The 23,047-nt window shown below is 36.0% G+C and overlaps 3 protein-coding genes across 3 annotated transcripts; all 3 read left to right on the top strand.

Annotated features, from left to right (window-relative positions):
* The first annotated feature begins 1,248 nt into the window (after window positions 1–1,248).
* On the top strand, window positions 1,249–3,399 carry LOC146148015 (protein FAM72A-like). The gene is made up of 4 exons (XM_083386428.1): window positions 1,249–1,474; window positions 2,015–2,092; window positions 2,398–2,522; window positions 2,780–3,399. The coding sequence occupies exons 1-4, from the start codon at window positions 1,305–1,307 to the stop codon at window positions 2,869–2,871; spliced, it is 465 nt and encodes a 154-aa protein (XP_083242554.1). The 5' UTR covers window positions 1,249–1,304; the 3' UTR covers window positions 2,872–3,399.
* Window positions 3,400–6,079: 2,680 nt separating this feature from the next.
* LOC146148014 (F-box only protein 24-like) lies at window positions 6,080–14,842 on the top strand. Its single transcript, XM_083387983.1, has 13 exons — window positions 6,080–6,133; window positions 6,747–6,896; window positions 7,894–8,098; window positions 8,165–8,327; window positions 8,942–9,029; window positions 10,447–10,571; window positions 10,967–11,141; window positions 11,574–11,718; window positions 12,044–12,156; window positions 12,789–12,958; window positions 13,275–13,404; window positions 13,903–14,055; window positions 14,516–14,842. Exons 1-13 carry the CDS (start codon window positions 6,080–6,082, stop codon window positions 14,840–14,842), a joined length of 1,998 nt encoding a protein of 665 aa, XP_083244109.1.
* Window positions 14,843–19,731: 4,889 nt separating this feature from the next.
* On the top strand, window positions 19,732–21,145 carry LOC146148013 (uncharacterized). The gene has a single exon (XM_083386433.1). The coding sequence runs from the start codon at window positions 20,646–20,648 to the stop codon at window positions 20,964–20,966; it is 321 nt and encodes a 106-aa protein (XP_083242559.1). The 5' UTR covers window positions 19,732–20,645; the 3' UTR covers window positions 20,967–21,145.
* Window positions 21,146–23,047: the final 1,902 nt, after the last annotated feature.

Here is a 23,047-nt window from a genome sequence, read left to right as displayed (position 1 = left end):
TTTTGCGTTTGGTATTTTGCCAAGTCGTCGTTTTTGGTTCTCTTGTCAATAATAAAATTTGTTGAAATCGAGAATTAGCAATTGACCTTGTTAGGAAGGAAAAGCGAGTTTCATAGCGACAAAACTAGAGTTTTGCTTCCTTTATTTGCATTCTTGCTACGGTCGGTTGCACACAGGCTAACAGCTGTTCTGTGCGGTAAGGAACTGTTCTCTGCATTACGAATGTGGGCGCAACATCTGCGACTCAAATTTCGGGCCGCCGCTTTGGTTCAAGGTTACTGCGTTTTGTCGATCGATATATAGCGTCGACCTGCAGGCTGTACGGGTCTCGACAGTAGTCGACCTACCGGTTTTACCTGTCTGTGATTAACTGAGAAGACCCCCAATGTTAAAAATTGCTTTTAAATTATGCAAAAAAATGCCAAGCCAGCTATAGCAATTTTTGTCACGGTGACTAATCGAACAGGCCCGATTTAGGCCTCATGACGGTGCCTGATAACTTGGTTGTGTCATGCAGTATCCCTACAACGTTGCTCTAGAATAAAATGTTTACTGACAGGCAAGCAGTTAACTATTAACATTTTAAATACATGTTTTTATGTTTGCCAGTTCTTCTAGTTTTAAGTGCAAAGATATTTTCAGTAACTTACATTTTAATGGTTCTAATAACTTACATTTTAATGGTCAAAATATCTTGTTTTAAAGAGTGTTTTTTCAATTAGACAATAAACATTCTAATTTTTACCACATTCAACAGCTGTAAGGACCATATTGGTTTATGTGAATTGAAGTTATAATGTGTCATGTAACCAACTTTTTTGTAGGTTGTTTTGTTTTCCAGTTCACCTTTTTCACCCGGACTAAACTATAAATTTCCTGTTTGAAACAAATAGAAAATAGTGCTGTGGTCGTCCAATACCTTATGTTTGCCTATACTAACTTCTTAAATTTTGGCGGTTTGACAATGTATCAATAAATTTATCAAGTTCATATAAACAAAACATTCAAAAGCATGCAAGATATGTTTATGATTCCATGTAAGGTTTTTTGCTTATAATTTTATTTAGGGATATATAAATTGATTAAAATTTTTGGACAAAATTTAAGTTAGAAAATGGATTTTTATTTACAAATACATCAATATTCAGAACTTATGCTGTAAGGTAATAATAGTTTAGATATGATACCACCTGACATACCTAGTTTATACTTAAAATTAACCAAGTCATTTCTTTTAACCTAGTGAAAAGTAATTTGAAAGTTGTACAGTTTGTAAATCTGTATAATTTGATGGGCAAATCACTATGGAGGTAGGCAATGACAAGACGCACCTTCACCCTTACTTTCACAACAAGGAAGTCTACAAAGTGTTTTGTTCTTTCTGTTCTGTGGAACTAACGAATCGTGGAATGAAAGCCATTTTGCTGGCAGACACCAAGGTGGACCTTTACTCTACGGATTTGCCACCAAAATCGTTAAGTGACATTATTATTTTTACTAGTTATAAAGATTAAGTCAAATTGAAGTCCTCTATTTTATGTTTGATGCAACAGTGCAATACCAATTTCACCATCAACTTTGCCAATATATTTACAGGGTATCACAATTTTTTTTTTTTATCTTGATTATATAATTACAGTATTAAACATTAGGTTCCATTGGAAGACATGATGACCTAAATTATGCATAAAAAACTTTTAAAGACACCAAAGGGGTCTGTCAAGATAGAAAGTTGGATAACCACTGATCTAGATTTGAGGTATATTATCACAGCAACAGGGTAGCAGCGGCAATAGATTTTGGTGTTTAATAAAAATTGCTTAAAATTCATATTTTCCTGTGCAAAATATGCTAACCAAACTTTGTCTATATATATTATCACTGTGTTAAACAATTTAACTTAGAATTTTGGTAATCTTTTTTGTCTGGTATCCTATTATTATTAGAGAAGGAAATACAAGATATAAACACCACCATTTAATTATAAAATAAAATACATTCTAATGTTTTTTAGGTCTGTTGAACTAATAGGAAAATATTACAGGACTGAAACGTGTCAGTGCAGAATAAAAGACTTCGCTTGTTTAACATGGTAAGCATTACTTTTTCTTTGCTTCTAATTTTTTTTTTTTAATTTTAATATATACAAATGGATACAAACGCATTTGATGTGTTGTAATTTTGTGTCAATAAGATGCCAGCAACACTGCCAATTCATTTCAACAAATGTATACTGCTAAAAATCACCTTAAATTCTTATGGCGTTTCACTACTGCCATTGGTATTTTTTTCAGTAAATGTCAACATATTGTTTATTTTTGTATAGAACTAACTGGCAAAATTATACCTGGTTTAAAACTAACAACCAAATGTAATTTTTGTTTTGTGTGTTTGTAGCGGTAATCAAGTTGGGTACCATGTGGTGCTTCCATGTGCAAAATGCCTGGAATCTTGCAACAATGGACACTTTTGGATATTCCATTGTCACACCTCAAGTGTTCTACTTCGCATGAACAATGCAGGTAATTCGGTCAGTAGGTTTTTAAATCAAATAGCCGCAAGTAATCTTAGAAATCTCCAGAATAAGACCTGCCCATGGCATATATAATTGTTTATTAAAAAAAACAATAACAGTTTGTGGTGATCTTTACTACAGCCTATTCATGTGAAATTAATTGGTTTTGCTTAGCAAAAATCTGCTATAAGTCAAATATAGATCTTATTGAACTTAGGTGCATTTTCTAACTTAATAAAATCACATGCTTATTCATTTTTTAAGATTCTGAAGTTTTAACATGGGGAGAGCTTGCCAACAATGATAACCAAAAATCAAATGTAACTTATGATTCAAATGAAGACCCCTGTCGATGAACACCTTAGTTTGTTTTGTTTATTCTGAACACATTGTTATACTTGAACACTGTTTCTAGCGTTTTGTGGAAGTGTTTCCATATTTTATTTAATATTTTACAACACTTCAATATGCTTTTTCTAACTTGCCTTAATTAATTTTCTTCAAGCTGGTTGATTGTTAGTACTTTTATGTTTAAGAACAAGGTCGAGTTGCATAACTTTACCAATTTTTTTAGAAAAAACTCAAACTTAGTTATGAAGACTTGTTGAGCCTGAAAGTTATTACATTATAGGCGTGATATAATTAAAAGACACGGCTTTGTTTTTTGTTTTTAGTTTTAACTTGTAGGTGTATCCTGTATGTAACGCGTGTTATTGGCGTTTGTTAGTGCGTTTGTTTGTGCGTTTGTGTGCGTATATAGTTGATGCAGTATTTACTGAAAAGTACCACCGATTTGATAGTTCTTCATCGACGCGCTTCTTTCTACTTTTATCGACCCGCTCCTAATCGCTTTTTGTCATTAGAAATAAAACGTGATTTTCTACTGTGAATAGATGGACAAAGGTTTTAAGCCGGAATGAGACTACATCACTTAACCCTCACAAACGTAACTAGGCCTGCTGCTTTTGCCACTAAGTCTACTTTTAGATGACATTTTCAAACCCAAATACTTGACAAACTGTCCGCTGATTAAACAACGGTACTGGTCACAAGCGTACCATTATTGCAGATTAGTTTAGATTAGTGGTCGGCAAACTTTTTGTCGCTGCCCAAAATATACTTTAAAGAGCTATCGAAGGCCCACTACGTAAAACCACTGAGCCAACAGGAGCGGATTTTTATTTGGGAGGGCATGAAATTTTCCAAAATAAGGCACAAACTGATGTCATAAAACAAGTAGGCTAATCCTAAAAACACCTGCTGTTTTCGATCGAACTCCTGCGCGAATATGCAGCTGGAACCCAATCTAAAGAACTGTGTTTATTTGTTTTCAATTGACAAAACGTCAAATATACGTGACGCTTCATGCACATAAAGGAGATTCCAATGTTGCTGGTAAGCATACGCCTTTGCTGGGCTAACTAGATTTAATTAAAACTGAAAGAAGTTCGCGCCAAATGCAGGAACATTTTGCAATTACATAGTTAAACTTGGATAACACTATATTTTAGGGGCCATATCCTGGTTGTCCTATGGGTATCATGCGGCCCACAACTACATGATAAAACTTTGCCCGTGGCCCACTAAAAACGGCTTTGGCCGCAACAAACAGTTTGTCGACCACTGGTTTAGATGTTATTAATGCGTTAATGTCATAATAGGTTTATTTGTTTTGGCAGCTCACAAGTTTTTCTTAAATATTACGCGTAGGGCCTAGGTGTCATACGTTGTATCATGCTTGCTCAATTTTATATCGTAGTATTAACATCTTGGATAATTTTTTCACGTTTAAGTTAGCCTACCTAAAATCGAATGCTATAAAGAAGACGTTTAAAGTTTTTCTTAGATTACAACACAAGTGTTCTTACAACGATAAGGAATGCATAAAAAAATAATGCGCAGTGCTTTTTGAAACCAAGACAAAACTTTGACACGTTAGACATCAAAATTCACCTTTGTAAGTTCATTTTCTTTAATTTAAACCCGTGTTCAGGGTGTTCAAGTTTTTAAGGCATTTTTAAATGACCCACGTTTATCGCACAACAAATTGTCAAGCTTTATATGGCAGTGTTGTAATGACTTAAGTCAATGACTTGACTTAAGTGCACTTAAGTCACTGTTTTTTAAATGACTTGACTTGACTTAAGTCTTTTGGGCAAAAAGACTTGACTTGACTTAAGTCTTTTGGGCAAAAATACTTGACTTGACTTAAGTCATTTGGACAAATGACTTGGGTTAAAATAATTTATTTTAATTGAGCAATTAATTATTAAATTGAGTTATTTAGCCCAATCTTTGCACATAAAATAATTTGCTTGTTATATGCTGATTTTATGTTATTTTTGACTTGAGTTGCTCATAATAATCGGAGGAGTTTGCCGGTTTTCATAATTTAAAGTTTTATTTTTTTGACAAGGGCTGGACTTTGAAGTTGACTTCCTCTAATTATGACTTGACTGGGACTTGACATGGGCAACCGATGACTTGGACTGGGACTTGACTTGTTATTTATTCAAAAAGACTTGACTTGTACTTAAGTTATTTTACGAATGACTTGACTAGGACTTAAAGTCATTTCAAAATGACTTGTTTACAACACTGTTATATGGAAAGCTGCCGGGTTTACAGCACGGATTCTGTTTGATATGTTGTGGCTGATTTAAAATTGCTTCTCTTCTAGTGTTTGTTAAATTGGCAATTGTTTAACGTGAATTATGGCTGAAAGTTTTCCACACCACAGATTGAGTTTGCTAGCACTTTAGCTATGGTGGATTTGTCGATGAGAAATTCGTGTTGCCGCGGTATAATCCGAATCCACATTTGTCCCATAGGTTTATTCCGATACATTTATCTACCCCTCGGTTTAAAAGGTTGTACACCCCTAGTTTAGTTAGTGGTACTTCTAACCTAGGATTAGTATTAGGATGAATTAATAAACCTTTCGTATGTTCATCATCCAAAAAAAGAAAAGTTTCGCCCAAAAAGAGGACAAAATACAAATGGAGTTTCAAGTTTTGTGGAATTATCATCTCTGTTTTATCATTCACACCTTCAATAGAGTAACAGCGAAAGAGAAACTAAAACTAGGCAAATTTATTTGCCAAATGTCTTTGATAAACATTTGGTGGTAAACTAAAAAATAGACTTGGTTCTGTCGCCGAAAAGTCACAAAAACCACATAAAATATATTTCTGGTAAATATATAAGAAACAAATCGCAAACTGCAAAAGAAGGACATATTTTCAAGGCAACCAAGTTGCTGTCTTGGTGATAACCTAAAAAATCAGCTAATTTAAAACTTTTGTGATGTCACAATAAATTTCTTAATCAGCTGTTTAGGTAATTTTATGAGTCAACTGCTTTTTATGGTGTGTGCTAGCAGATCTTTGTTCAGGAATTTGACAGTTAACAGCTTTTAAATGGAATCACAGGTTAGTTGACGCTGAAAAAAACAATTTGCGTTAGAGTTAGAAGTAAATAAATAAGCTAAGGTGTTACTTAGTAAAAGTGCTAAAAACTAACTTATGTTGGTTACATGAAAATTGTGTACAGTTACCCTCGATGATGGAAAGCAGGCCAAGCGGCCTCAGAAAACGAAAATGGAAACCTTTAAAGCAGGTTAGTTTGGTATTGTTTTTCTGTTCACTGATTAAGTAGGGCAAAGTTCTTTGTAAACCTCGAATGTAAGTTACTAACGTAAGCCGTTCACGCAACAACTGGTCGTCATTGTGACAGAACAATATGCCCAGGTATTTTGACATTTCCGCTGCTATGCAACGTATATTAATAGCAACTATAAGTTATATAACATTTGTAGTCATATAATGTCACTTTGTTTAAGAGAGTCTTAATTGGTGATCGATGGTACAATTGCATCGAAAACTATGTAAACAAAGTTTTACTTTTAAAGTTGTTCTTGTTTAATTTAAGTAACGGATAAAAAGTTAACCAAAACTTAACCAAAGCTAAAAAAAAAAAAAAAAAAATTTTGTTAAATGTAAAGGATTATGGTTAATTTTAACACTACAATAAAATTGCAGAATGAAATGCTAAAGTTAAGATACCGAAAAATCGTCTTTGAACTTTCGTTGTATTGCTTCAAACAAGCTTTTTAAGTCTTTTTTAAGAGAATTGGTTACTTTTTTGTTATGCCAACATGTCAGGAAACCCAAGAAACCTTTTATAAACATAATTCGCAAAATTAAAGTATTTTCTATTTTATTTACAACAGAATTCAACTGGTTTATGCCAGGAAGAACAATCGTCTTCATGTACAAGAAAATCGCCCAGCAACAAGATGTTAAAGTCATCGTTTACGCCGCAAGTGTGGTCAAACGACGAATATCTCAATTGTTCCATTATGCGTCTACCAGATGAACTAGTAAGAACTAGTACTGTAATCCAGTGCTCTGCAACCGGTGTGCTGTATCGCAAATTCAGAAAACAAAGGAATGTAATACGTAAATGCCTTCTGCGCGTTTTATCACAAATTGCTATGGGCTGCCTACGGTATTTGCTTGTGTCGTCGTTTGTCGATGGACATATATTTCGTAGGTGTGCCGCCGAATTATTTTAGATCTGTTGGTGTGCCGCAAGTAGGTAAAGGTTGCGGAGCACTGCTCTAATCAATGGAGTGCCCCGCAACCTTTTATTTCTTACTGCATCTTAAATTCGCGGCTGCACACCTCTAAAAATATACCTAAAGCGACCATAGACACGTGAGCTGATATGAAATACACCCGAGACCGAAAGAAAGTATTTTGAATAATGCGACGAAGGCGTAAAATTTTGACGTCTTATGTTTCCTTCTTTTAATTTTGCAGTTTTATGGTTCCAAAATATAACAAGCCGCCCAAAGTCGTGAACTTAGCTCTGATACTCCTCATGATGACCGATCAAAATATATTGAAGGCTCCTAAATGGCATTCAGTAAATTAAACTAAAAAATTGTATTTTATTCCTAAAATGTCTTTTGCGAACACTAACCAATAATTTATGCAGCGTGAACCGATGGGAAAATAATAAGGATACAAATTACTCTATCTATACAGAGATATTGAAGGGATGTCGATCGTATGGATAATATTTTGGCGTTCCGCTTTTAAATAAAGCTTGTAAGCCATTGTTTGGTATAGTCTGGACGGGCGATGTATAGTTAAGTTTGTTTGTGACTTCTATTCTTTTTCTCGGCGATTAACGTTGACACCGGTTTAAAAAGTTTTATTGCATACGGTCAAACTGCCCAGGTGTACCTTTCTGGTAGTATTACTGAATTTTAGAGAGTATACCATTCCGAATCAAATATATATAATATAAAAATAACCTGTTTAAATTAGGGGTATTTTTCCAGCTCTTTTAACTCTACCTGTTTCACTTAGCTGGCACAGATAGTGCTCTACCTGCGCCCAGCTGACATCGGGTGCCTTGCCCAGACCTGTCGACGCTTTTATGACGTCATCGAGGAAAACCACATATGGAAGGCGTTGTTTAGCAACACTTTCAGCTTCTGGAACAATCGAAGTCGCGAACTTTCGGTCAACGCAATGTTGAAAGGGTCGTGGAAGCGCCAGTACTGTCTCAACTGTAAGAATAAATGATAGCACGCCAAATGCTTTGTAAAGCCCAGAGCTAAAAAACTTTATCTTTCAGACACAAAGGGCATCACCTATCAACTCCTGGGTGGGGCAAATGCGAAAAGAAGGACAGCGAATCGTATATCGGACACTCCACTGGCGTTCGGCTACAAAAAGCTCTGCTCAACCCGCGACCACGTTTTCGCACTAGATATGGCAAGCTGTCTGCACGTTTTCAGGCAAGCTTACGATTTAACATGTTTACTGAACCCATAGCACATGGTTTAACGCTGGGGTTCTTAAACATTGTTTTTATTTTGGACAACGGTTGGTATGAATTGACGTCATAAAACTTAACAAGCCGGCTAGGATTTAGCTCTAATATTTTAGGATTTAGTTTCAATATTTTAATTACACTAACATTTATATTAGGCTATAATGAACCCCCTGAAAATAGTCCGCGTACCCCCGAGGGGTCAACGGAACTCATTTTAAGAATCCCTGGCTCACAACAAAACGGAATGTCTTATAGGTCACATATAACAAGAATGCTGTCGTTTTTACAGTGTACAATTGGCCTTATCATAGAGCAAACTACGCAAAAATTCACAAATAAATAGAAGAACTAATTTTCTATTTTTTGTTAAACCGGATTGTACTTCCATTTTTATCGCGTTGTCCCTTATAAGTACCAAACATAAGGACAGTGTGATAAAATAAAATAATATCAAGGCTTTGATTTTCGTCAATTAAAGGACCTATACTTTACTGACCGATTTAGCATAACACTGTCTTGAAAATACAAGTAATATAAAAGCGATTAGTAGTATAACTTTCGGTTCGTATTTACTAGGAGCAGGTGGGAACGTGACGCGTTCACAAACGAGTTCGTTTTCAGGCGGACGGACTGGCACCAGGAGTTTGCTAAGCACGTGATTGATGTAAGTACAATTCTTGTGCAATGACAAAAATGCTATGTTACTTTAGTTTTTAGTATTTTGTTAAAATACGTGATTATGTTAAGCCTCGCCATATATACTTAGATTTTTTATACGCCCGATTCATATAAATAAGTGTTTCGCAATCTTTATTTGCGGTGACTCAATATTAAGCGTTAAGTTTAACAGCAACATTTTGGCGACTCAATTCTCTTTAAAATGAATTTTCAAACCATAATAAATAATCAATAAGCATGAATAAGTCCGAATTTAGTTAATTTGTTTTCGTATTGTTTCTTTTTTTGAAAATATTTAAAGTCTTGTTTAGAACAACTCTCTATCAATCTAACCTTATTTGAACTATACTGCAATCGGCTATAGTCCCATAACAAACGGCTAACGTTTGATTTGGTTAGGTAGCCGAATGCAGCAGTTTTGCATCGCGACCAATAGATTTAGAAATACTGGTATACATGGACTTATTACAAAAAAAATATGTTATGCATAAATATAACTGAACATTATTTGTACTAATTATTGAGCAAGTTTAGGTTATATTCTATCTGAGAAAATCGTTTATCTTTGCCCTATTTATTTTTGGGTTTTCCAGGAACAAGTATATCTATAACAGATAGTTTATTGACTTTCCCTTACGTTAATGCTTTTTTTGAAATTCTGACTGTGTGTTAAAAATATTTTTTTTCATTGACTTGATTTACCATTTTTGAATCTTCATCATGAAACACAGTTTTATAAAATGGAAGTACCCTAGATAATATATATTTAGGGTTGTCATACTTCTGAATTTCGGGTTAATTTTTTGGCAAATAAGTATGATTTAATTTTTTTTTCGTTTTACCTAAATGTGACGAAAAACATGGATAGAGTGACTTCGTGTATTTTTCTATACCATTAAGTCACCACCCCTGTTGAAATATTTACATAGTGTGGCAAACAAGTCATTTTGAAATCCAGTAAAGTCATTTGCTAAAAAACTTAAGTCCAAGTCAAGTCAGTATCATAATTAAGTCAAATCCAAGTCACATCATTGGCATTTAAATGATAAACTTACAAAATCGCCAAACATGTTCCATTCTGAGTAATGTTTCGCATTAAAATTCTCATAACGAAATAAATAAAAAGTTAAATGATTTTTACATTTAACATTTGGCGTAAATAACCCATTTTTTCTAAAAATCTATTTAAATAAGTCACACAAGTTTAAGTCAAGTCGTTCGCGAAAGTACCTTATGTTTAAGTCGAATCGTTCAAAAACCACTCCCTTAAGTGCATTTAAGTCAAGTAATTGACCTCATTAGAACACAGCAAACTAAAGCTACAGTCTGCGACCAAAACACCTGTCCCAAACCAACTGCCGAAACTTAAGGGAAAAAACAAATGAAAAATATGTTTCGTACAGGTTACTACCGATCCGCGATACGACAACAACCACCGACGTTACGTTTACGTGCTCACGCAAAGCGAGACAATGAGGTTACGTCGGAGGCTGCCCAACACCAGAAGCGCCCCCGACATTTCTTCGGGGTAAGTGATGACCTGCTTTAACATGAATCGGAAAGATATTCATCCAACACTTTAAGCATATAACTTTGGCCTCGGGTCATTTGAGACGCACACTATAAGGCCGGCTGAATGCACAAAATTACAAAATTACAAAATGTGGCATCATGCCTTATTATCCACGTAATGTTCTGTCTAATCTAAATGATTTTAGAACAAAAGCCTCCCTAAGAATTTTAAGTGGATTTGTGTTTCTGCAAAAAGGGCCTATTTTTTTATCTTTATCCGTTAATAGTATATCCGAAAAGAAGAAACGGCGTCATTTCAAAATATTTACTTAGTTCCTCGTCTATCGCCCATACGCTATTATTAAGTCCTCTAATCAGTTTCATACACTTGAATTCCTCAATGCCTTATAGATGGAACGAATTCGGAAGCCCTGTGTCCGGCGACAAAATCGACGTCTTCGACGAACGCTCCTGCCGACGTGTCTTCAACATGACCTTTGACCCGGAGATGAGGTTCATCGCCATGAAGCTGACGTCATTCTCGCCCCAGCTAAAAACACTCTTTATCCTGACCGATGCCGGAAAGGTGCCTTTTTCAATCGTATATTACTATATATTAAGCAGAAAGCATTGCAAACTTTTAACATTATAGAGGCCATTTAAACATTCCCATACTACTATACCTAATAAGTAATTAAATATTTTGCTGCAACAAATCATGACGTCAGGGTAAGACCGTTGTCATGTTTTATTTTTTAAATTATCTACATAATAAAAGAGAAAGTTTGTGTGTGTGTGTGTGGCAAGATGTTCGCCCAGTCGGTGATGATTACAATATGAAATTCGAACAGCATTGACGTTGCGCCGCTTTTAGCTCAGTGGCTTCAGCAATTAGCATCATTTGTATTTAGATTTGTGCGCCTCTTTCCATGCTTTTGTCTTTGGCCAACACGACTCGTTTTTTGCCTTTCAACCGTTTTAATAATCTTCCATGTATTTTGCCACAAATGACCATCAGGTTTACTCCCTTCAACTGGACGAGTCGTCGCTCCTTAACCTCGGCTCTGAGGGAATGCAAGTGACCCTCAAGTCGGCCAGCAAAACACTCGGCGAGAAAGTGGTCAAGGTCGAAACCAGCGTCGGGATTGTTGCTTTCGTCACCGGTCAGTTTGTTTGTCGAGTCCGGGTTACTCGGTTCTATGCATATATGCAGTCAGAAAGGGATTTGTGGGGTAATTTGCACTTTTTACAGCTCTTTATACGCTAAGTTTTTTAAACTCTTAGGCAATGTATTTTGATGTTTGTTTATGCTTTTACACAAACTTTCCATTGCTTTCATGCCTCAGTTTATAATTCTTAACCCAGCCATTGTAATTAATAAAATTACAATCTCTTATTTGAATTTGTTTACTGACCTAGTCGTGGTTCAAAGATCACTAAATCAAATGTTCGTTTAGGAAAGCGATTATCGAACGTTTTGTTTTACAGAAAAGGGCAAACTTCACGTTATCGTCCAGAGAAAATCCGAGTTTGCTGACATTTTTGGTCGAAGCACAACGGTGAAACTGGGCGTTCCCCAGGTTATACCGCATATAGCGAAGGTAATTTCTTAAACAAACGTATTATCTATAAACCCAAAGAGTGAAGTTTGCGTTGTGACAAGTCTAATTTTAAAGCGCCATGTTGGAAAACTTAACTATTGCCCGGGACGTACGCCTATAAATTATACCCTACACTAGGAGTCATATACGTCAATGTTTTATCTGATTCAGTGTTGGAATTTGCGTCAGGGAGAAACGCCAAAACGTGTTTTAAAGTCAGGTATTTAAAATGCATCGGCAATTTCTATACATATTGTTTCTCAATTTTGAAAATCAGACAATTTTGCTGTTTCTACTAAGGGCCCCAGTCAAAAATAAGTTCCCATCACTCTTATCAGCGATAATCAGCGAAACAATCTTTGCGCGTTGGTCCCCCAAAAACATTAAATCTTTAACAGGGGATGTGCGTAATAAAATATGGCAACGCTACCTTACACAGCAGATGCCTTGATAAACTGTGAAAAAGACTAATGGTAAAAATAAATTTTACATTTTAAATATGAAAGCGATGCCCAGGTATAAATAAATGCATAATTATACAGTTTTAAGTTCGTATTGTCCACACGCACTCAAGCCACGTATCGCCTCACATACAACAACGCTTTTTTTACAATTTTCAAATTTTTTGCCAGATCATCCACTGCTCGATCGGCGACCGTCACATCGGCTTCATCGATGAGTACAACCGAGCGTTTGTGCTGGGCAACAACCGCTACGGACAGCTGGGTACCGGTGACCGAATGGACAGAAGTAACCCAGTGCAAGTCTTGTGCGGACAGAGGGTGCGAATCTTACACTGCGGGTAGATTCAATTCTCATTTCACGATTGTCTGTTGTTTTGTTAATCGCGATGTTGAATTTCAAGTTGTTAAGAAATGTAAATATTGCTATTTCTGTTATTGCTATAAAAACGTCCACTAAATTTAGCATTTTGTTGGTTTTATGGAATATCTGGTCCCGAAAAAGATTTTTTAGTTGTATAGTGTTTTGCCAGTTTGTTAATGTTCTTTAGCGATTAAACAGTTAATCGATTTTACAATATAACCTGTAAGCAGCAGCTAATCGCTCGGTTGATCGCACGTAACTTCGTGCTATTTCAAAATTCTAATTACTTCTAGTTTGAACCACACGATGGCTGTGGTTGAAAGAGGTGGCTCTTGTGAGCTTCTGGGAACCGGATGCGGATCTAACGGAAGACTTCCTGGCAAAGCAAGAGGATGCGTCGAGTTTTCAGCCCTTGAAGTTAAGGTATTACCTAAGAAAGCGATAAAAAGGGGATTGAAGTAGAAATAAGGTTGATTGAAGTAGAAATAAACTTATAGAAGCAAACATATATTTGTTATAATTGCAGTGCTTTCGCCGTAAGGATCACTACTTAAAGACCATGCCAAAGTGTTTGTAATTTTTTTAAGTGGTATAATATTCCTTAAATCAGTGATTCAATCGAAACACACGAACTGTTTGCAATGCTTGTTTCTGTGGCTTATCAAAGCACGATCAGATCAATAAGATTTTTTTTAAATTATAAATTTTGCTGCTCTACTTAAACTCAGATCACTAATTATGAAACAGTTCTAAAAATGTTCTACCACTGTCCCAGAAAGTTTGCGTAAATGGCCTTTAGAGATTGTTTTTTTTTTGGATGCTATTTTCATTCACTAATTTATTTTCTGAGACTTCTTAATTGACCTAAGTGAGAGATTTGACACTTTAAAATCTTACTTTTGGACAAAATTTATTTATTAGGTACCGTGGGGCGTCCGCCAGATTGACGCCCACAAGGAGACGCTGTTTACCCTCTCTTGCTGGGACATTAGCCAGTCGGAAGAGTACAAAGAACAACACAGGTCAAAACGACGAAGCTCATTTACTGAAAGTCTCGCCATCAAATCGAACCAGGTAAGTTTACTGTAAAATACAGCAGGTATATAAATGTTTCATGTAGTTAGTTGCAAAACCACACACGTACTTCAAGCTAGCAGAGTGCTTCAAACAGGATTTCCGTAAACATATTTTGTTCTACGAGTATTTAAATAGGTTGGAATTTTGTTTCTAGTTGTTTAGCTTTTCAGGTAATCCTTACAAGTGTTAAAATGTGATTAGGCCTACTGTTTTTTTAGGCAATTTAAAAACCGATATATATTTGTAAGTTTTTGCAAGGCAGGCAGGATTTTACCAGTTGTAAGTTTTAAAGCCAAACAATAAGGAATTTTTTTGAGATTTAACAAAGTCGTTTGACAGGAAATTCAAATATAGACTGTTAAACAAAAGAGTAGCCTATATAGAAAACAAAATGATGTTCAAATATCATGACAATTAGTTACTAAAAAAAGCTTTTAGATTCGCTTTTTATATACAGGAGCTGCTTATGGAAATGAAAAAGACAAAGGTTCTGCTCGATAAGATCAGAATAGTCGAGGCTATGGTAGATGGCATTGAGCTAAGGGCATCAGAGTTTGAAAATAGTGATACCGGCAGTGCTTCCTCCATCAAGTCATTTGCCAAACCTTGCCGACAATGGCCTGTTGCCTGTAGCAATAATGATGAACGAAACTCAGAAACATTTGGTAGCCAACCAGACTTGAAGGATTTAAAGAGAGCCCTGGAGCTCTTGAGGCAACAGGCAGAAAGAGAAGAGTTGGACAGGACTATTGCCAGCGAGCAGCAGGGACGAAGCAAAGACTGATTAATGCACTTACGCGCACTTAAGTTTTCGCGATCGTGAAATTAAAAGAATGAAATATCAGAAAATTATGTGTGGGGAGGTTATACTGGAAAGATGAATAACTTTTTAGAACGTTTGTCGGATTTTCTAATTTAATTTTATTTATTCTCTTTTGATTACAGCACTAAACGAGCGAAATAGTTTGTGTTTGCTGTTGTATACATCGATTTATCAAGGCAGTGTGTTTAGGACGTCCTAGTAAGAAAGTCTAACTATTATATTGCGGTCGTCTTCAAGAAATATTTTTCACTTAATATCGGGTTTAACAGCCAGTCATCAAATATTTACAATATAGGATATATGCGTATGACGTATGTGTTACTTGTTGGTGTGTTTCTTGGTAATACCCAGTTTAACTAGTCATAACACGAAATAGACTACTTTGTAAAAATGTTTACTTAAATTTTACACCATATAGGTACCCTCGGGGCTAAAAAAGATAACCTTTAACAGATATAGGCAAACATTTGTCGAATTACGTAACATAACACGTCTGCATTTTCGATGTGGACATTAACATTAGGGAAACTACCGCTTGCAGACTATATACTTATTATTTATGAATAAAATTAAAAAGCAAATAAAAAAATAGGCGCGTCTCTTAAATTAGCAAATATATGGCATCCCTGACTGCAGGCTATACGTATGTAGAAGAAAAAACAAACTTTTCATAAGTGGATGTACACTATGTTCTATTATGAGACACGCCGCATAAAAACATCCTGGTAACCTTATGTACCGTACTTCATACCTCTACATTTCAATAGGAAGTTTGACCCAACTACTTAGAATTTTTCAGATCTCCTGTAGGAATATGTTAAGCTTCTGAATTAATAAAATATAATACAGTGATCGGTCGTTTCAAGTTCAACATTGTAAAGAATGTTAAAAATATATGAAACGTTTGAATAATATAAAGAGTAAAACTATTTTTTTAAGTGAAGTATAAGGGTAACCGAGCTTCATGGGCTGAGATGACAAAATCGTGGATGTTGAATATATAAACTTTTGCTACCAGGCAAAGTAATAATAATAAAAAAACAGCTCCTTCTCTGGTTATTATAATTGTTAACCAAGGTTTCGGTAACCTATCCAAATCGCCTACTTCGGGATGGCACTCGCTCGTAAAAAAGCACGTAAGAAATATTTGTGCATATATGGAAAAGCACAAAAGAAAAAATGCATGAAAAAACGCGAGCAAAAACACGATAAGAAAACAATTAGCGATAACGTATATAATATAGCCTCTTTTCCTTAAGCAATTGCTTGTCACGCCTGACAAATGTTACAGTTGCTTTTTTTTATTATAATTGTTGAATTTTAAAGTTTAATCTAATGATTTTAAAATTTGTTTGACAACTTTTTTTTGGTTTTACTAGAGATTATTTTGGCCACATTTGTATTGTAACTATGTATTTTTAACACTATTAAAAGAGATTTTTTTAACGATACGCCCCGTGTTAAACAAATTGTAAAAACAAAAATATAATATTTAACTTATATAATAATTCGGAAGAATGTATGTTGACCGAAGTTTTTTCCTGTAGTCAGAACACAAACTAAGCGTATAGCTAAAGTGAGTTACTGTTTTCAAGTTTAGCATCCCAGGTCTTTTACAAAGACATGGCTTGCCGACGAATGTCTAAAGATTAATTGATTATTATTTTTCGCGAACAGTCGAACATACAAACCGACGCAACCTCTTTGAGGTAACACACAATAATAACAAAAAGCAACAATACCTAAAGAAAATCATTAATACCAAAGTATCAACACTAGCGACATAATAAAGCCAAATACGTAGTACCCACGATGGACTTATTCCGATTTAGATAGTATTACGACCTTTAGGTATTAGCCCTATATTAGTCTTTTTACATTGATGTTTTTCTTATTTTGATCTTATGGCTGGAGTCCTTTTTAGCTGTTCGTTTTAGAAACAGTTGAATGACAATGTTTTTTCTCAACCTTTTATGGCCAGCGGCACCCTTCAGAAATAACAAATAGACATATAGAGTATTACATCTGACAGCTGTTGGACGTCAATATGTGCCACCTCGTTTTAGTGTTGATAGCTGTTATATAACTTGTAGCAGATGGTCAGCAAGGTCATTTGGCACTTTGACAGGCTTTATTACGTTGTCGTTTCGACCGCTTGTAATCAGTTTGGCTGCTTAGTGGTTGCTCAAAGCACAAGTATCGATCCATTTCAAGGTTGGAAAAGTGTATGACTCTGGTTTGCAAGTATGATGGTTGTAAAAAAATGGGTGGGTTAAAAGGCAGTACCAGAAAAGTTTGCAGAACTGTAATGGCAAGAAGGCCGTAGTAACGAACAAAGACAGTATTAACAAATGTAGCTTGTTTCGTAACAATTGGTAAATAACCTCAGACAACAAATTGCAAATATAAGTATAGCTATTGCGACAATGGTCGGCTACAGTAATTTAGAAATCCTACTGTTATGCATTAAGAGTTTACGTTCATCTGATGTAATGATAATTTCATGTCTTTATTAACAGGATTTATATATATATTTGCAGGAACCTGTTAAGCCCAGTTTTTTCAAGCTGCGATTGTGGTTACGTTCGTTTATTTGGTAAATTGACAGAAAACAAAAGCAAAAAGAAAATATGTCGTTCAACATAGGTGCGTGGTCTAGGACAGCCAAAAGTATTATGCGCGAACACACCTGTCTGACAGCTGTTATTGGGGCTTGCGGACTGGCGTCCACTTTTACCATCACCGCACTGATCCACTCCTCACAAAAGCATGGCATCAAGTGGAATCCGTGGACTCAAGCGGAACAGCCCCAGGACTCGGTGCCGTGGGACAAGCGTACCCAAAAGTTTGTCTCTGTTGGACACCGGGAGCAGTACAAAGAGGACAAGCCACTTCGCTCCTTGCTGACCGAAATCTACGGTGACGGGCGGTACAACAAATTCAGCAACTAAAGATTATTCCTGTCTGACCCACATGCCTCTCATCGTTTGCGTTTGTTTTCACTGTGTTTAAAGGACATTTTTACGAACCCATTCGTGTCCTGAGAGTGTTTAGAGCGATATTTATTTATTTAAATTTTTGTCACACACATTTTTCTTTGATTTATGTGAAGCATTCTGCCGCGCATAGTACAAGCACGTTCTTTTTGCGCGCTAACAAATAAATTGCTGTCGTTTTATTCATATTAGATGTTTTGTGACAAAGTTTAACAACATTTTTTATAGGGCAAAAATACAACATCTAGGGCAAAATTTCAATGCATTTCAGAAAACTGATTAGGTTAAGTTAATTCCAAATTTATTTTTACAAACATGTGGTCCAAACATAGAAAGAATGTTAAAAATATACAAAACATAAATATAATATAAAGAGTAAAACTGTTTTTGTTAAATTTTGAGTGAAGCAGGGCAACCTAACTGCATTTGCCAAAATGACAAAATCGTTGATGTTGAATCTTCAATATATATAAACTGTTGCAACCAGGGAATCGCCTTCTTTAGGATGAGTAACACACGTTCGTAGCACAATATTTGAAAAACCCCAAAGGAAAACGTGCAAGAAAAACGCTAGCAAACACACGATAAGAAAACAATTACCGATAACGTATATAGCTTCTGTTCCTTGAGAAAGTGCTTGTAGCATGCCGACAGCATCGCGTCTGTTTTGATGTTCATGGTGCTACCCTTTTTGTGAATGTTTGAAGATATCAAAAATAATAATCTTTTTCTGTAGTTAGGTGTCATTCACCCTAAAGATGGCGATTTAAATAGGTTGCCGAAATGTTGGTTAACAATTATAATTACCAAAGAACTGTTTTTTGAGTTATTATTGTTGAATGTTCGAGTATAAGCTACACGAGAAATTGCTGGTATGTTTCCCAATGACAGCTTACGTGCCCAAACCGAATCGTTTCTGCAAAAGCGACCGAAAAAGGAGAGAAAAAAATGGGTAGTTTCGCGCGGCGTTCGGCATGTCTAGGTTTGCTTAGTTTTTCATTTCTTCCACAGTGGCGGTAATGATTTTAAAATTTGTTTGACAAAGGGCGTGTTACCCATTTAAATATTTTTCTTACTAGAGGTAATTGTAGCCCATATTTGTATTGTGACTATGTCTTTCTAAAAGAGAACATTTTTGGCGATACGCCCCATGTCAAACAAATTTTACCAATAAAAAGAGAATATCAAAGTTATATAATAAGTCGTATAGAAATGTTTGTTGACCAAAGTTTCTTGCTGTAGTCAGAACAGATACTAAGCATACCTAAAGTAAATTGCTATTTTAAAGTTTAGAATCCTAGGACTTTTACAAACGCATGACTTCCCGATAAGTGTCTGAAGATTAAATAATTATATGTTTCGCGAACAGTCAAACATACGTGTAGTTCAGGTTTCTCGACAAACAGCATTGGACAGTATGTGTTGGAAAGTTTATTATTCGCAATAACAGTTTGGTAATGCAAACCACCAGTTAAGCGTTAAACCCGCTTATAACAAACACATCTGGATGTTCTGTATCCTGTACGCCGCCATACCAACAGTTAACTGTCCCATTTTATTAGCTTCTATTACAAACGTCCGTCACAATATGAGAAATCCATCAACAAAGAAGCTTCCTTTGTTCATAAACAGCGCTGTAACTGGGCTTCGGCACCTCGTCACAGTTTCCATACTCAGAGCTGACACCCTGGGCCTTTCGCCACGTGTTAGCATCGCTTTAGAAACGGATGATTTCATTGCTGCGCCCTCTTACGCAATATCACCGGACGACGACGTCACGAAATTACGCAATCACGCCACGCAACGCGAAACCGGCGCTTCGCGTAGAAAGAAGGTCACAGGTTCGACCAGAAGACAGCGGACAGTTAGCCATAAGCCAAATGCGACCTTTTCAGCTGTACGTTTTAGAAATAGTCAAACGAAGTTGTATGACATGAAAGTCGGCAAATATATGATAATAAGAAGCTTCATGAACCACCTTCAACGCGCAAAATGACATTTTATGGGAGCGCGTAGTTAAAACGTTTGTCTATTTAAGTTTCAGGTTTACTTTGATCCTTTCTTTAAATAAATCATGGTTTTGCAGTGACCTGTCTGTGGTATACTACTTCTTCGCACAGAGATAAGTTTTTGTAAGTTTTTTTTGTAATCAGTATGAAATCTGGCAGCTGTTGAACGTCAATATGTGCAACCTCGTTGGGCGTTATTTAGCTGACAGCAGATGGTCAGCAAGGCCATTTGGCACTTCAACAGGATGTATTACGTGGCCGTTTCGACCGCTTGTAATCAGTTTAGTTGTTCAGTGGTTGCGCAAAGCACAGTTATTGATCCATTTCAAGGTTGTAAAAGTGTATGATTCTGGTTTGCAAGTATGATGGTGGTCAATACATTTGGTGGGTGAAAGGCAGTACCAGAAATGTTTGTAGAACAATAATGGCAAGGGGGTGGCCGTAGTAATAAACAAAGAGTGAAAAGTTAACTGTATTAAGAAATGTAGCTTGTTTTGTAACAATTAATAAATAACCTTCAACAATATAATATAGAATTGGGACAATTGTTGACTAGTAATTTGGATATCTTACTGTTTATAGTAGGCATTTAAACTTTTTTTTAGAGCTTACGTCTATCTTAGATAAGTGATAATTTCTTTATTCCCATAATTTTTGATATATATTTTGCAGGAATCCAAGCCCAGTTGTTATAAGCTGCGATCGTGGTTACGTTCGTTTATTTGTTAAATTGCAAGAGAACAAAAACAAAAAGAAAATATGTCGTTCACCGTAGGTGCATGGTCTAGGGCAGCCATGGGTATTATGCGCGACCACACCTGTTTGACAGCTGTTATTGGGGCTTGCGGGCTGGCGTCCACTTTTACCATCACCGCACTGATCCATTCCTCGCAAAAGCATGGCATCAAGTGGAATCCGTGGACTGAAGAAAAACAGCCACAGGACTCGGTGGCGTGGGACAAGCGCACCCAAAAGTTTGTCTCTGTTGGACACCGGGAGCAGTACAAAGAGGACAAGCCACTTCGCTCCTTGCTGACCGACATCTACGAGGATGGGCGATACAACAAGTTCAGCAAATAAAGATCTTTTCTGTCTGCCCACATACCTCGTACCCAAATGTGCTCTCATCGATTGTGTTTGTCTTCACTGTGTTAATAGGCAATTTTGACGAACCCTTTCGTGTCCTGAGAGTGTTTAGAGCGGTATTTATTTATTCTAACTTTTGTCGCACAATTTTTTCATTGATGTATGTCAAGCAGTCTGCCGCGCATAGTACAAACATGTTATTATTGCGCAAAATATATATAAATAAATTGCTGTCGTTTTATTCATATTATATGTTTTGTGACAAAGTTAAACAACATTTTTTATAGGGCAAAAATTCAATGCTTTTCTGAAAAGTGACTAATTTAAGATAATTTAAAAACTTGTTTTTTTAAACAGGAAGTTCAAACATAGAAAATAACTGAACTCTTGCTACAACGTCTTTGTGCAGAGAGGGGGTTTGGCAAATTTAGCCTTTTAGTGGTATTGTTTTGTAATAAAAAGTAGCCTTGAGGTGGCGCTGTTAAGTCTTAACTCGACACTACATGGCGAGCGGTCCGGTGACATTAGCCACTGGTATAGCCCATATTACTTTTACTCTATTTTATATAACGTGCCACAAGTTTTAATTTATGTATATATGCCTTAGCAACCGTCCTTGTTGGGTTGTTAGCGAGAACCTAATATTGCTTTGTAGTTTGTATTAACACGTTTTACAGGAAATGTCAAATTTCTTGCTCCCACTCTTTTAGCTTGGCGCAGTGGATGTGGTCAAACCGACAGTCAAAATCCCTGCGATGACACAACATAAAAAATTCCCAACATTTACCCGGGATTTTAGAAAGATATCCAATTACTCACTGTCTGGTGTTCCATTGTCGATCATCTGACGAAATGTCAAGACCGTCGGCGCGTTTGCCTTCCAACACTATTGAGTGTGTTAAACGTTGCATCACCCTTAAATACTCGTTCGATACTAGGGTTAAAGTACTCGTTCGATACTAGGGTTAAAGTGCTCGTTCGATACTAGGGTGGTATCAGTGCCGATCCAAAACCAAATTACTACAGAAATTTAAGCCAAGATTTGCGATCGAACTTACTTTAAAAAGGTAAATTTATCTAAAAATAATATTTAACTTCTGGAGTTAACTTAACTTTTGTACACTGAAGCAAATTTTGGCCTATAATCTGGAAAAAATACCTGTTTACGTTTCAACATTTTCTATTATTCTCGGTATACGATAGTAATGACGTTATTTAGTTTAGGATCAAATCGCCATACGTTTTGTACAAAATATCGGGTATCGGTATTGCAATGAAAAGCCAAGTATCGGACAACCGTAGTACCAACTGGAAAATTCACCGTATGATTATATTAGTGTAAAGATTTTTTCGACGCAATTTATATAGCAAGTGGTAAAGATCGACTATCAGTTAACAGTTCTATTGCGAAATAAGTGTAGTAAGCTACTCGCAGTTATAATCGGCAATAGTAAAAAACGCACAATAATATGACGCAAACCGTGGCCTTAGCAACGACCTAAAAAGACAAACACTGGGTGGCACTAAATCAGATATTGCTCGGTGTAGAGTTAAAGATACATACGTAAAAAGAAAAGAAAAAAAGTAAATACGTGTTAGGTCAATCGGCATGGTTTTGTATTTCTTGTGTTAGGTCTGTAAATGGGTTTTTTACATTTTAAGGTTAAACTAGGAAAACCTAAGGATTACAAATCTAAAGACTGATACGGAAAGAAGCTAGATTCAACGTTGTTTTGTGCTGCTCGAAAATAAAGATGTTTCTCAGCATTTTAAACTGTTTAGTGCCACATTTTAGTGGCCTTGTATTATAACGTTAATGATTAATAGTAGGTTCATTGTCTACGGCAGGGGTGGGCATCCTTTTTGTAGTCGCGGGCCCAAACCAACCTCAGAAAGGTCTCTGCGGGCCGCACAAAATGTTAACTAAGAATTATGTTATTAAACTGTTAAAACTACCGTAAATCAGGCGGACCTCGGACCTTTTTGGCGCCTAAAACCGTGTTTAATTACATTTAAGGAGGCAGTAATAAAGTATTGGCGCAAAGCGCGAATAAAATGCGTTTGTTTGGTTTAAA

Source organism: Ascidiella aspersa, chromosome 4, assembly GCF_963924565.1.
Source record: "Ascidiella aspersa chromosome 4, kaAscAspe10.2, whole genome shotgun sequence".
NCBI classification, from domain to species: domain Eukaryota; kingdom Metazoa; phylum Chordata; class Ascidiacea; order Phlebobranchia; family Ascidiidae; genus Ascidiella; species Ascidiella aspersa.
The sequence above is the reverse complement of the archived record's forward strand: the minus strand, read 5'-3'. Positions and strand labels throughout refer to the sequence as shown.

Coding starts and splice junctions, on each gene's coding strand:
- LOC146148014 (XM_083387983.1), top strand. CDS start 6,080: ATGGAAAGCAGGCCAAGCGGCCTCAGAAAACGAAAATGGAAACCTTTA. Junction 8,099..8,164: donor GCGCCAGTACTGTCTCAACT/GTAAGAATAAAT, acceptor TTTATCTTTCAG/ACACAAAGGGCATCACCTAT. Junction 9,030..10,446: donor TTGCTAAGCACGTGATTGAT/GTAAGTACAATT, acceptor TGTTTCGTACAG/GTTACTACCGATCCGCGATA.
- LOC146148015 (XM_083386428.1), top strand. CDS start 1,305: ATGGAGGTAGGCAATGACAAGACGCACCTTCACCCTTACTTTCACAAC. Junction 2,093..2,397: donor GACTTCGCTTGTTTAACATG/GTAAGCATTACT, acceptor GTGTGTTTGTAG/CGGTAATCAAGTTGGGTACC. Junction 2,523..2,779: donor ACTTCGCATGAACAATGCAG/GTAATTCGGTCA, acceptor TCATTTTTTAAG/ATTCTGAAGTTTTAACATGG.
- LOC146148013 (XM_083386433.1), top strand. CDS start 20,646: ATGTCGTTCACCGTAGGTGCATGGTCTAGGGCAGCCATGGGTATTATG.